The sequence below is a fragment of the Lytechinus pictus genome, chromosome 2 (assembly GCF_037042905.1).
Source record: "Lytechinus pictus isolate F3 Inbred chromosome 2, Lp3.0, whole genome shotgun sequence".
In the NCBI taxonomy this organism is placed as follows: domain Eukaryota; kingdom Metazoa; phylum Echinodermata; class Echinoidea; order Temnopleuroida; family Toxopneustidae; genus Lytechinus; species Lytechinus pictus.
Genome location: NC_087246.1, coordinates 25,106,583 through 25,121,261, shown reverse-complemented (window position 1 = coordinate 25,121,261; position 14,679 = coordinate 25,106,583). Strand labels below are relative to the sequence as shown.

The 14,679-nt window shown below is 34.4% G+C and overlaps 1 protein-coding gene across 1 annotated transcript; it reads left to right on the top strand.

Annotated features, from left to right (window-relative positions):
- The first annotated feature begins 3,089 nt into the window (after positions 1–3,089).
- On the top strand, positions 3,090–12,730 carry LOC129273359 (sodium-dependent organic anion transporter-like). Its single transcript, XM_054910386.2, has 6 exons — positions 3,090–3,518; positions 6,319–6,499; positions 7,347–7,641; positions 8,673–8,787; positions 9,702–9,961; positions 10,817–12,730. The coding sequence occupies exons 1-6, from the start codon at positions 3,105–3,107 to the stop codon at positions 10,998–11,000; spliced, it is 1,449 nt and encodes a 482-aa protein (XP_054766361.2). The 5' UTR covers positions 3,090–3,104; the 3' UTR covers positions 11,001–12,730.
- The last annotated feature ends 1,949 nt before the right edge of the window (positions 12,731–14,679 follow it).

Sequence of the window (14,679 nt, the reverse complement as noted above, 5' to 3'; positions counted from 1 at the left end):
TGGGGATGTGATTTTGGTGTCTACACTAGTATTTAAAGGGTCAAGTAATACTGTACATTTGGTCAAGTTGAAAGGACAGTCAGGTGTCATTGTGTCAAAAAATTCAAAGATGGCTTGAAAAATGGGGGTTATGATGTTACTAAAAAATGGACATAGTACATCAAAAATACACCTGGTGATATTATTTTGGTGTCTACACTAGGGTTTCAAGGATCAAATTATACTTTGGGACTGGTTACAATTGTCCATTTTGCCTGAAAATCCAAGATGGCTTCCATAAATGGGTTCTAAAATGACAACTGTTAGTTTGAAGTGGATGTAATATCCACTTGTGAGAAATAATTTTGGTGCCTACATTCAAAATGCAAGCAGGTAAGAGTTGGCAACAGCACCCATTGATGTAATTTTAGAATCTACCTTGGATTTTGGACAAAATTGATAACTAACCATCCTTGTTACTTGTCCTAATGTAATAGTGGACCCTTCATACCACAGTGTAGACACCAAAAATGTTTCTCACATGTTGATGTTGTATGAACTCAGATAATTTCTGAGTGATATAAGTCATTTTAGATGCCATTTTGAAAATCCTCTTGGATTTTTAGGAAAAAATGGACAACTGGATATCATTGTAACCAGTCTAAACATATTTTTAAAACCTTGAAACCAAAGTGTGAACACCAAAATAATTTTTTCTTGGTGGATTTTAAATGAACTATGTCAATTTTTAAGTAACAGACTCCGATTAGACTCCAATTGTCGAAGGCCATCTTGGATGTTTAGACACACTGGATTACGGACTGTCCTTGTAACTTGTTCAAATGTACATGATGTATTTACTGACATATATTACACGAAATATGTCCATTTGTTAGTAACAGGAGCTATTCCATTTTTGGAAGCCACCTTGGATTTTTGGACAAACTTGACCACTGACTGTCCTTGTTACTTGTCCTAATGTATTATTTGACCCATTTAACCATGACATAAACATATTCTAGGATATCAAACAAACTACTTTTTTAATGCAGCAACAGCAATTTTAGACTCCATTTTTGGAAGCCATCTTGGATTTTTTTATATAATGGACAACTGACTGTCCATTCAACTTGTGATAGTGTATTATTTGACCATTGAAACCATGGTCTAGACACCAAAATCATATATCTCAGATTGATAGGAAATGACCTATATGTCCATTTATATATCAACAGCCATTTCAAACTCCATTTTTGGAAGCCGTCTTAGGGTTTTGGACACGTCAGACCACTGGCTGTCCTTGTAACTAGTCCCAATGTACTACTTCACCCTTAAAACATAGAAACCAAATTAAGCCACTGAAATTATATGTTATTTGGTTGTCATGGGAATGGCTGAAGTTATTTGTACATCAACAGCAAACATATCTATGCTTTGCATCCTAAAATTAGGGGAAATTTATGACAAAATGCAGGTTTTAAACTGTTTTTCGATCAAATTTGGTGCTTTTCTTGGGGAAAAAGAGTTGTTGCCATGGCAACGGCCCATTTGCAACATTGATATTTATCATTAACTTCAAGCATTACCAAGGCAACCTCAAATTTCATCATTCTAATGAACTAATGCGAAACATTGTAATCTTTGTTCAAAATTAAATGACTGGGTCAAACCTTTAGTTAATTGTTATAAATTGCATTTTTCACCTGTACATTATCATGTCAACCATGTTATATATTTTTTCAAATTAGATGTTACTTGGTTGCCATGACAATGGATTTATTTGTTATTTGCATGTTAACAGCAAACATATCTATTCTTACCCTAAAGTTAAGGGAAATGAAAGAAAAATCAGATTATACAGTCCTTTTAAAAAATCAAAACTGCTACTGTTCTTGGGTAAATGATCTGTTGCTATGGCAACAGGCCATTTGGAACATTGATATGTATCGTTAAATTCAAGTATTACCAAGGCAACGTCAATGTTTATTATTTTAATTAGTTCATGCAGAACACTGACTGTATTATTTTCCCCTAAATTAGTTGAGTAGGTCAGACCTTACGAATGCACATTAAGTTAATATTCATCGTATCTTTCACCTGTTTTTAACCTTATCATCCACTTTTTTAAAAAATTAGATATTATTTGGTTGCCATGGCAATGGCTTAAGATGTTATATTTATAAATTTAGTCACAAACGTATCTCGATTAGTACCTTGAAATTAGGGGAAATGGAATGATGATCATACCGTACATGTATTCTACATTTTTATCAATATTTTTACCTTTCTAGAGGGAAATAAGCTGTTGCCATGGCAACGAGCCCTTTGTAAAATTGTTCCTTTTAAAATTGAATTCAAGCATTTCCAAAGCAACATAATATTTTATCTTTATAAAGAACTCCTGCAGAACAATTTTGTATTTTTTGTTCAAACGAGGGGGTCATAACTTAAGCATACAGATTAAATCAATTCCACTTGTATTTTCCACCTATCCATTGTCTTAACAACCATGTTATTTTTGTAAATTAGATGTTATTTGGTTGCCATGGCAATGGCTTGAGATGTAATTTACACATTTAGCAACCAAAATATCTTTGTTAAGCACTGTAAAATTAGGGGAAATTAAAGATATATCATATTCTACAACTTTTTTTAATCAAAATTTTTATTTTTCTGGGGAAAAACAAGCCGTTGCCATGGCAACGGACCAATTGGAACTATCTTGATGATCTTGAATATTTCTAAATTTCATATGTATTCAATTGGGAGCCTGAAAATTATAATTTTGGTCATCTATATCATGTTTATTTACCATTTATATGGGAATGTATGTTGTTTTGGAGAAATTAATCCGTTGCCATGGCAACGGCCGAAAATGGCATTTATAAATTTACCTCCCATCTTTAAAATAAATCTTATGGCATATACTAATACTTGTGAAAGTTTTATGCTTTAGTCAAAATTTGCACAATTGTTGTGATTTTTGGAGCTAATCCGCTCTACTATTTGGGAGTATCATTAAGGATTTGTTTACCACAATTTCGATTTGATATCTTGCAGTTTTTAAAGTTGATATTTGGGTATCGACATTTCCTTTCCTTTCTAGTAAAATATTCTCTTCGACGATGAACCTCCCTCTGTCACACGGGATAGCATGTTGGCTCGTGGTCATCCTCGCGTTCGATGTCGACGCACAATGTGGTATGGATATTTTCGTCAACGTATCAATCCCTGACGAGACCGTTTACGTGTTCGAGGGCTCTGATTCCAACACTACCATCATCGTCAACGAAATCCTGCGCGATGGTGAGCTGACATTCAGATCATCCAATCCTGCTAAATTTACGATTAAGGATGGTTATACGACTACGACACTGAATACGTCCTCTGATCTTCCCCGTAACTTCTCCGTGGTCATCGAAGGTCGAGCCATCTCTATAGAAAAGCTAGAAGTCTATTTTAAACCATCGGGGAGCGATGACCTAATCGAGCTCGGCCAACAAACCATCGGGGTCAAAAGAGTGCCGACAATTTTACAGGTATGTTCTGTCTTTATTCACTAAACAGTTATTTTTCTTTGTGGCATCAGTGGTTAATCAGTTTTGGGAAGCATCCTATCTTATAATGAGCATTTTTTTTTAAAGAATATCGTTGTACCCAAAATATTGATGACGTATTGTATTCTTATAAAGTTCATGGAAATAAATGAAATGAATTTTTAAAAATATATATGAATTTGATGATGTTTGAAGGTTTGTATAGTGGCATAATCGCGAAAGAGGTTTAGGGTACACACGTATAGTATTCCTAGAAGGATGAGAATCATGAAGGAAGGTAGATAGAGATAGAAGTGATCGAAATGGAGAAGTGAGAGAGGGAAACCTGATGGGGGCACTTCCATTGACGAGTGGATACCATGCGCAACCATGGGGTCTCGAAAAGCACCCTAAAAAGTATTTTCCATACTGTGAAAATGCACCCCTTAACAAGTATTGGAAACAAAACGATACCCTTATTGGCAAATGTTCCCTGAATTGAACCCCCAAAGACATGAAAGTACAGCGATATTTTAATTGTTATATGTCACGCACATCAGATTTACCTTTACCTACATCATGGGTTTAGTAAGGCCAAACGGCCACCACCTCGCGCAAAGCGGACTCTAAACACGTAGTGTTGACAGTTGGGGCAAAAAGTACATCCTTTAACATTTTAGTCTTTTTTTATATCCTCGCAAATTTGACCCTAAACACGTAGCTTTCCTACCGAAATAGACATTTTTTTTTTCTTTATTATTTCAGTGTTTTTGACACCCTTATTACGGTACGTACGTAACATGTCCTATCTTGAAAAAACATCCTTTTAAAAAGTTTTTGGGGTCGCGCATGGTATCCACTCGTCAATGGAAGTGCCCCCCCGCCCCCCGAGGGAATTTTTTTTTTTTCTGGACAGTAATCCCGAAATGGAGAGATTTTTTAGTGGTTGGAGGGATGGGAGAATGCTGGCTTAGAGTCGGCGAGTGGAGTTGTAGAGAGTAAGGAAGAAAGCTGTCGAGTCTTCTCTTCTGCTCTGCAACTCCATTCGCCGACTCAAGCCATGCCTCTTTCATCTCTCCAATTTCTCAAGTCTCTTGCTATATCCGGTTTACAGCCCTCATCTAAAAAATGAATACTACGTACTACCAGTTCTCCCCTCTCTTGTACTCCATTTCACTTTTCTTAACCCATCTATGAATGGTAAATTGCCAATTCGTCTACTGCCAACTCGTCCACTCACCACATGGTCTACTTTCATTTAGTCTAATGCCATTCCGTCCATCAACATTTCTTCATAAACCATTTGGTCTAATAACCATTTGGTCCAATCATCACTTTGTCTAATCACAATTTCGTCTCATAACCAGTTGGTCTAATATCTATTTTATTTTCATTCATTTTGCACAATTAACACTTAGTCCAATTAGACCAAATGGTATATGAACTAAATGGCTATGGGACCAACTGGTTATTGGACGGAATGGTGAGTGGACGAATTGGCAATTAGACCATGTGGATAGTGGACGAACTGATGGTAGACCAAATGATAGTAGACGAGTTGGCAATGGGACGAATTGGCATTAATAAACCCTATGACTTACCACATACCAGTAGTGTACCGTAAACCTCTTTCGTGAAATACAAAGTGTACGAGAAGATAAGGCATTATATAGGCTGACTTATAATCCAGTAGGTTTGATCTGAACAAATATAAAAAATTTATTTGCCTTGTTTTCTACCTTCTACTTTTTATAACTGCGTTAGCTTTAAATTTCTCTCTCCACCTCTCTCTCTCTCTCTCTTCTTATATTTTCAATCCATGACCTCTCTTTAGGCAGTTAAAAAAGTGGGCGTCTTTAAAGGTCAAGTCCACCCCAGAAAATGTTGATTTGAATAAATAGAGAAAAATCAAACTAGCAGAACGCTGAAAATTTCATCAAAATCGGACGTAAAATAAGAAATTTATGACATTTTTTAAATTTTGCTTAGTTTTCACAAAACAGTGACATGCAAATGAGACAGTCAATGGTGTCCCTCACTCACTATTTCTTTTGATAATTATTGTTTGAATTATACAATATTTCATTTTTTTACAGATTTGACAAATAGGACCAACCTGCCAGAACCAAATAGTATTCAGCAATGCTAACTTCACATGTTCAGGGAGGAATTAATCATTGTTTCACTTGACGATGAGGAGTAAATTAGAATAATTCATATATCATACAATGAAATACAAAAGAAATAGTGAGTGGATGATGTCATTAGTCTCCTCATTTGCATACCGACTAGCATGTGAAAATTTAACTGTTTTGTGAAACTAAGCGAAAATTTGAAAGGTCATAACTTTTTTATTCTACATCCGATTTTGATGAAATTTTCAGTGTTGTACTTCTTGGATTTTTCTCTATTTATCCATATCAACTTTTTGTTGGGGTGGACTTGTCCTTAAAAAAAGCTAAATTTGCTCACCTCATTATGTTGGAATTAAGTCACAAATCAAAGAAAGATGATTGTGCTCTTAATTCATGTAGTAGATCTAATTCTAGTTCAGTTCGTACCCGAAGTAGTAGGTTAGTGAAACGACCAGTTCGTTTTCTTGTTTTTTTTTTAAATATTGATATGAAGTTATAACTGTTTGTAAACATTGTATGCATACAATGTTTTACACTATAGTTTGTTATAATGTTGTTTATATGTTGTATTCTCATACCCCGAGAGGGGGTCGATAGAGTGGATAAAATCTAAATCTAAATTTGAATCTAAATACAGTATCATCTTCATCATATCTCTCTTTATACAGGCTGTATATATTTATATCATCTTGGCTTGGATTGTACTCAGTTACCTTTCAATGGGGGGGAGCATGAATCCTAAAGATATTTGGAAGAAAATTCGACGACCTTATGGTATCTTGATCGGCATCTTCTGTCAATTCATCATCATGCCCGCTATGACTTACATGATCGCTCTTCTCTTTGCACGTAAGTGTGCCACTGAATGATGGACAACAAAATCAGTTAACCCTATTATTATCATGTCGTAATCAAGACAGGTCTTTATCAAATATATGATCAACTTGGCACCTTTTTTCATACTGGGAACACTTCAGTTTCAGTTTTGATTTTTTTTTTCTTATTTCCAACAGAATAGTACGAAATTCATAAAAATACATTTGTAATAAACAACTGAAGTATAGAAACAAACATGTAATACAATATATGAAAATGAAAGTCCATATTTGTTCGGAATTGATATCCTAAGTCCTAAGTAGAAAATCTGAACATCGGCACGTACGTCACCAACGACGTGATCTGCAAAGTTTCATCATAAATTTCTCCAAAACTTCGATTACTGAATTACGCTAATTTAAGTATATATTTAGAATTATTCATTACTAAAGAAGCAAAGGGTATTTTGGGGGTGTAAATGCTTGTTATAGAATTTTGATCATTTTATTAATGTTTTAAGCCGGCATGAACTTGTTTGCTCAGGTTTCCCCTCCTAAGACTTACGTATTTTTTTCAATAAAAATATTGTCTGAGCATCTAACATTTGGTCTCGAAAGATGAAACTTAGAACTTTGTATATTAATCTGTGTGCTAGAGACATAGCGGCATGAAACATTTAGGGGGCATCCAGTAACACCCCCCCCCCTCCTCAACGTTTAATGTAACATTTTAACCCCAAATCGATCAATATGATATAAGAATTATTCGGCATCAAATACAAAAAAATCGATGACAAAACAATTTGAATGATATGATATGAACAAATTATATTTTGAAGAATTATAATTGGATGTTGTTTTATTTTAATGGCATAAAACAGGAGGCGATGACGCTACATCGGTAGGGATCGTCTTGATAGGTACAGCACCCGGTGGGTGGCTTAGTAACATCTTCTGTGCTCTACTCGATGTTGATCTGGTCCTCAGCATCACCATGACATTCTTCTCTACCCTGATCGCCCTTGGGATGATGCCCCTGAACCTTCTCATCTATGCTACGCCATTCACTACTGAGAATCAAAGATTACAGACACCCTTCTCGGATCTGGCTCAACAGCTTGCTATCCTCGTCATACCTCTCTTCATCGGTATTGCTATCTCGTGGAAATTCCCAAAGTAAGTATTGAAATCTACGACCCCCCTCCCTTGATGCATGTATTGCCGTGAATCTAATTAGTAGTGTATTATGTTTGGTATTTATTCAATCTTGAAACTTGAAAAACAGTCCCAAGACTGAGAAGTCCGGTGCACAATATAAACAAAGGCAGAGTACAATATTTATAATGATAAGTTATAAGCAAAATATTACGTCGAATCGATTATCATTTTATATACCAGGAAAAATGACTTGAAAAGGTAAAATAATAATAATAATACAAAACATTTAAAGGGCGCTTAATACGGGCGTTTCTAAGCGCACTGTGTTCTGAATTTAACTTTACATGGGAAAAAAATTAAATGGGCATATTAACACAAGGTGTGACAAAAATCATTAAGAGAGAAAAAAAAATACTAACAGATTAAAGCTGGTGTGCCCCTCCAATGACCGACCCACAACTGGGATTCATTGGTTGAAAATGTATGTTTTGAGCAGGGCCTTAAACTGACTGACGGACTTGGCACTTATGCATGTAAGAGGGTAACTTGTAGAAGTTCGCGGTCTAGGAGTTAACTGCAATGTAAATGATCAACGGAGGGGTCTTGAGGAGGTGCTAGAACGTAAAGAAATGAGATCTGTGAGATATTTGGGGGATTGACCATTCAGAATTTTGTAGGTAAGGAGGAGGACTTTGAAAGATATACGATGATGTATGGGGAGCCAGTGGAGAGAACGCAGGATTGGGGTTATATGCTCAGATTTCCTACAGACCAGTCTCGCAGCAGAGTTTTGAACCCGTTGAAGTGGAAGTAGGTATGTACGAGGGAGGTTAGAAAATATTGCGTTACAATAATCTAAGTAAAACGTTGATCGTGAAGCATATGCAAACATCAAGATTAAGTCGACTTTTTTCTAAACCAGCGTCACGAAAGGCAAGTTTTTAATAAATTGCTTAATTGAATATGGAATAAAATCGATAATTTCAGGGAACATTGAAATGGAAATTAAACAACATTAAATTCCATTTGTATTATTGTTTTGATTTCAGATTCAAGAAATTTTGCAAGAAAGTGGTAAAACCAATTGCTTTTCTCTTGATTGTTATTGGTATAGCGATGGGAGTACCAGCTGATTTCTACGCATTTTCACAATCTCCAGGCTATGTAAGATTATAGTCATTATTTTTCTCTTGTGGTATTCAATGACCTTTATTCTAACATCTCAGTATTCATGTCTTAAATTTTCATGGCATCTCTAATTGGCAACAATGGTACATTGTATGAAAAGTAGGTTTCAAGTAAACCTAACTTAAAATTCTTTTATACAGGATCACTAAAGGACAAGTTCACCCCAATCAAAAGTGATTCGAATAAAAAGAGAAAATCCAACAAGAATAACACTGAAATTTTCATCAAAATTAATGAGGAGACTGGTGACGTCATCCACTCACTATTTCTTTTGTATTTTATTAAATGAAATTTGAAATGTTCTAATTTTCTCATCATTGCCAAGTGAAACAACCATTAATTCCTCCCTGAACATGTGGAATTAGCATTGTTTAATATGCGTCAGTCAAGTTGGTCCTTATTGTCAAATCTGTAAAAAATGAAATATTGTATAATTCAAACAATAAAAAACAAAATAAATAGTGAGTGAGGGACATCATCGACTGTCTCATCTGCATGTCACTATAAGTTTAGCATATCACTATTTTGTGAAGAATAAGCACAACTTTAAAATGTCACACCTTCCTTATTTTACATCCGATTTTGATGGAATTTTCAGCGTTATGCTAGTTAGATTGTTTCCTATCAAATCAAAATTTGTATGGGGTGGACTTGACATTTAATCATTGTAAATTTCCATCTCTCTTACAAGATTTTAATGAAAGTTCCTCTCATGATTATTATATCGATGATTTAAATTCACCTTTTAACCGTCAACCATGAAGATCAGTTACTGAAGGCAAATGATGTTTCGATTTTTTCAATGAATTTTTAAACTTCATTCTCTAATACCACTGTCTAGTGTCTATTTATTTGTAACACTCGTTATTGACTGCATGTATGTTTCATAGGTATGGGCCGTCAGTTTTATCATTCCTTTCTTCGGAGCGTTCTTCGGCCTGTCCTTCGCCCGTATCTTCGCCCGGGATGTCCGTTCATCCATCACCATCGCCATAGAGACAGGAGTGCAGAACGCTATCCTAGCCCGGACCATTGTCTTTCTGTTCTATCCTAGACCGGAAGCTGATCTTCTAGCTCGCGTTACCTTGACGACGAGTTTGGTTACCATCATAGAAGGCGCGTTCGCTGTATTAGTGTATAACATTTTCAGGTTAGTTCTTCTTTACAAGATGAGATGATAACAAAAAAATGCAATGAAAATAAGATAAAATAAACCAATCAACTAAACAAACAAATAAAAAAAGCCCTCTACCCAATTAATCAATTAACCAACTACTCACAAATCAATCAGTCGAATAAGAAAAAAAATATTCGAAATATCGATAAATCAAACAATAATTGGTGGATTTTTTAAGCTTATAGTTGATTGAACAAATAAAGAAATTGCCACATTGAATTTTATTAATAAATCCACCGACAAAGATCAATTATCAAGTCAATCACTCAGGTAATTATCAATCAATTTATCAATTTATTACCGTTAATCGTCGGACTAACTCGTAATTAATACGAGTTTAGAAATAAATGTGAAGACCTGTGAAAGTCCTTTAAAATAAGTGTAAAACTGCACGATTCTAGGATAAGACTTTAAGAAAAAAAAATTGAAAAAATATCAGGCATATTTGAAGTAATAGTAAGATTATCTTTTTATTGTTATTATTGTTATTATTAACATTATTATCGATCTATTATTATTTTCGTTTATTTGGTTTTATTTTTTAGTTTATTTTATATGTTTTTGGTTCTGTTTCCATTCACTGAGATGTTATTATTTTCTTCAGGATCCGTATTTGTAATATGATTTGCACATTACAATTCGTATTAAAAGATGTAATAATACGTTGTAAACTCCTTTTTGCTGGAATAAGACAAGAAATGACACAATTATGATGTTTGCTAAGTGAAAACCAATTAAATTAAACATAAATGTAATGGGCACAAAAAGGGTTGTCCACCGTACCCTAGTCTACACTTTTCTTGACAAACTTTTCTCCTGTAAACTCAGGTATCTATTGTGTAGACGACGATGTAACAAGGCTCAGAATGAGGATGAATTAGATGGCGAGAAAGCCGTAGTCGATGATGACATCAAGGCGATCGAGATCGATGAGAAAAACGACATCGGGAACAATGGTCAAGCACCTGTGAATGGAGCCGACAATGCTGCTTTCCAGACAGAGTCCAAATGATATGGAGCTGATCAGTGATAACATGCCTACAGTACTTACTTCATTCTTTTTACGTATATGTTTACAGGAATCATCAACATTTATACTCGACATAATTGCTGCATAATGCTGCATTATTTTTCTTTCTTTTTTGATTTCCCTTTCTTTTTTTCAAATACCCCTTTCGTATTTCCCTGATATCTGTAAAACCAAAAAAAAAATTATCAAAACGTTGATATAAAATATATGACAATAGAATTACACAATTATAGTCATTAAATTCGGGTGTGAATTGGGAAAGATCATGTCAGTTTTGCTAAAAATGCGTAACCTAATTTACATGCAAATGAAAGAACACTTACGACATGATATATCATCCACTGCGTTTATATTCTATGTTACAAAATACAAAATGAATTATGAGTGCATGATATTATCACTTTCATATTGTGCATAGGGCTACTCTCTGAGTTGTACAAAAATGTTTTGTAAAAGTTTTAATCATAGGCCTTCATCCATCCTTAAAATAAAATGTCAGTTTAATGTTTGTGTGATATTGTCTTTTTTTAATATTCAATTGAACATGCCCTTTTTTCTTTTTTTGGAAGGGGGGGGGGGGGTAGGTATGGCAAATTTTGCATAGCAGGTGCAGTGAACAGATAACCCTTTTCCTCCATATCGAACATTGATATGACTAACTGATGGACCCCCCCCCCACACACACACACACCCTCTTTCTTTCTCCCTCTCTCTCTTCTTCCTCTCTCCCCTCATGTTCCCTACCATGCTCTCACTCTTTCTCTACCTCTGTCTATCTGACTCTGTCTTTCTCTCTCTTCCTCTCCCTTCCTCATCCATCACTTTCTTTCTTTCAATTTTCCCTCACTCTCTCTATCTTTTCCCCTACCCTCCCTCCCTCTTTCTCTATCTCCGCATTTTATGTATTCTCTGAACACCATCTTCACTAATTTGTTTTAGTGCACTCACCTTATCCAGTTATATAAATGACTGTATCGTAGATCTTAATAATCATATCTATCTATCTATCTATCTATCTATCTATCTATCTATCTATCTATCTATCTATCTATCTATCTATCTATCTATCTATCTATCTATCTATCTATCTATCTATCTATCTATCTAAAATCCTCAAAAAAAGTTTGGAAATCTGACTTTGATCGATAATCCCTCCTCGGTAAATATCAATGTGTAATTAATATTACTGAATAGATAATTTAATTTTCTTTAAAATGATACCCTACATGATATGATTAAGTTTCACATGGAAGTGCAGTGCCTTGAAATGTAGGGCAAGGTCAAAATTCAAAAGTTGCAAAATGACACAATGTTGAAAGTCACTGTTCTTTTTTCCTTGGTGATGAGTGAGATTCTCAGCGGTTTCTTTTTTACTTTGATCGATAATCCCTCCTCAGTTTTAGTAAATATCCATGTGTTATTAACATCAATGAATAGATAATTTAATTCTCTTTAAAATTATACTTTACATGATATGAGTATGGTTCACATGGAGGTGCAGTGCCTTAAAATATGGGGCAAGGTCAGAATTCAAAAGTTGTAAAATGACACAATATTGAAAATCACTGTTCTTTTTTCCGTGGTGATGAGTGAGTTTCTCAGCGGTTTCTATTAATTGTTTTCATGCACCTTAACATCAACATTAACATGGAATCAAACACACCTCTGCACAAGCAAACACACACACAAAAAAACATCACTACATAAACCACAACAGAACATAAAAAATGAGAAGCAGGGGATTGGTTTGAAAGGATTTCACCTCTATTGACACAGACAAAAGAATCATGTTCTGTATTGACCCTTAATGACTATTTCTGCTCGTTTTGCAGCTTTTCAATTCAGACCTTTTCCAACACTTTTGAATCCTGCTCTTTTCGTGATGGCATGATCATAACAAGCATGGTATCATTTTAAAGAGAATTAAATGATCTTTTAAATGATGTCAAAGATGCATTGTGTAAAATTGGGAGTTGGGAGAAGTTAATGGCCAAACTCAGATTTCCAAACTTTTTTGAGGGGTTTATAATGTATTCCAGTACGTTACACAGGTGTATATTTATCGGGTATGATTTACACAAAAGTATATACATTATTGGATTTATTTGCAACAGAAGAGAGCATTACGTACATTAATACTTTTGTAGAAATTATGTGGGGACTATGTAATTGTACGTCCGTAAAAATAAATAAAAAATGAAAGTAAGATATTCTGTTTGATTAAAATGTTTTTTTAATTTATTACTGGCAGCTGATACATACACATGGGCCCTTTTATTTTGAAACGTATGTGTATTTCAATGAATGCTGAGACTGGTTAGACCAAAAACTTATTTGACCCAACTATATTTAATTTTCAGGCCCGGATTTAATGTTCCATGACATTTGCTCCGGCGATAGTTGCTCCTATGAAAAATCTGTACCATTAAGCCAAACATAGAAGCTACCCTCTAAAACTGATTATTAAACCAGAATCCTTGTATTTACACGGTTCTGAACCAGGAACTCTATGACAATCCTAACTCTTGAAAGTATTGAAACTAAGTTTAGGGGCTTGCCTTCTCTACAAGCTTTTGCTTTTCTTGGCAAGTACCTCCGTTCATTTCTTGTTTCTCTTCATTGATAAAATTACTGCAACAAATTGTAGTTTTGTTTAATTTATGTTCAACATTCGTTACGAAATTTCATTGATTTGTCTGTATTATCGATTATATTGAATATGTATTGTTATTTTGATTATATTTTGAAAAAATTTTGAACGGAATAAATAAATCTAAAATCTAAATCTCTAACCCCATGCCCTGTGAAATATTAAGAATGGAGCAAATGTCGCTGGAAAAAGTGTCGTGATACCGATTTGGTTTTCTACTGCTCCTGAAAAGTTTCTGGTGTGGGTAACTGTGCGAGGGAGAGTATGGGAGGGGCAAGGGAATTAAGTATGTGCCTTCGAATACTGTATAGCAATGCTCACAAATGCGAACAATGGCAGTTGAATACGTACTTATATTTCAGTATTTCTAAAATTCAAACAACAAAATGTAAGGGGGGTTAAAAATATAAGTTTTTTTCAGGTTTTGAGTAGGGTTAATCATCTAAGATTAAAAAATCCCAATATTGTCTATATTTGCCCATACCTGAAACATTTATCTGAGTGGCATATTTCAATAAAAGTACATGAACCAAACTTTACAAAATATGTCACTTATTGATTGTAGCTTTTATCAAAATAGAAACAAACATCAATAAACATAAGTTTTGACTGTATAGCTTACAAAAATATATTCAGAATTATACTGTGTTGATATGTTGTAATACTGATTTTTTTTCTTTTACTTGCTGCATTTTCCATATTGTGCCAGTCTGTTGTATTATATCAATTCGTAAATTTGAATAAAATTCCATTTTATGTGGCCTTTTAACAGGCGGTACTTATGTGATTTCATTTTACAGTCCAAATATTTTTAACACCATTTCAAGTATGTTTTACTTGAAATAATATCGAGAGGTTATTTCGTTCACAATAATATTTAATCATTTTTTAAATCGAATGACCGAACAGGGTGGTATTCTGGAACACTGTTATAACTTTTGTCATAAATTTTGTCATTTCTCTCCGAGATGTGACACCGCTATGATTGTCACAAATCGGTATTCTGAACAT

What these genes read in the sequence shown, in the direction of transcription:
- LOC129273359 (XM_054910386.2), top strand. Translation starts at nt 3,105, where the DNA reads ATGAACCTCCCTCTGTCACACGGGATAGCATGTTGGCTCGTGGTCATC. An exon ending in ATCTCGTGGAAATTCCCAAA is followed by an intron (nt 7,642 to 8,672) that starts GTAAGTATTGAA and finishes TTTTGATTTCAG; the next exon opens with ATTCAAGAAATTTTGCAAGA. An exon ending in TTAGTGTATAACATTTTCAG is followed by an intron (nt 9,962 to 10,816) that starts GTTAGTTCTTCT and finishes CTGTAAACTCAG; the next exon opens with GTATCTATTGTGTAGACGAC.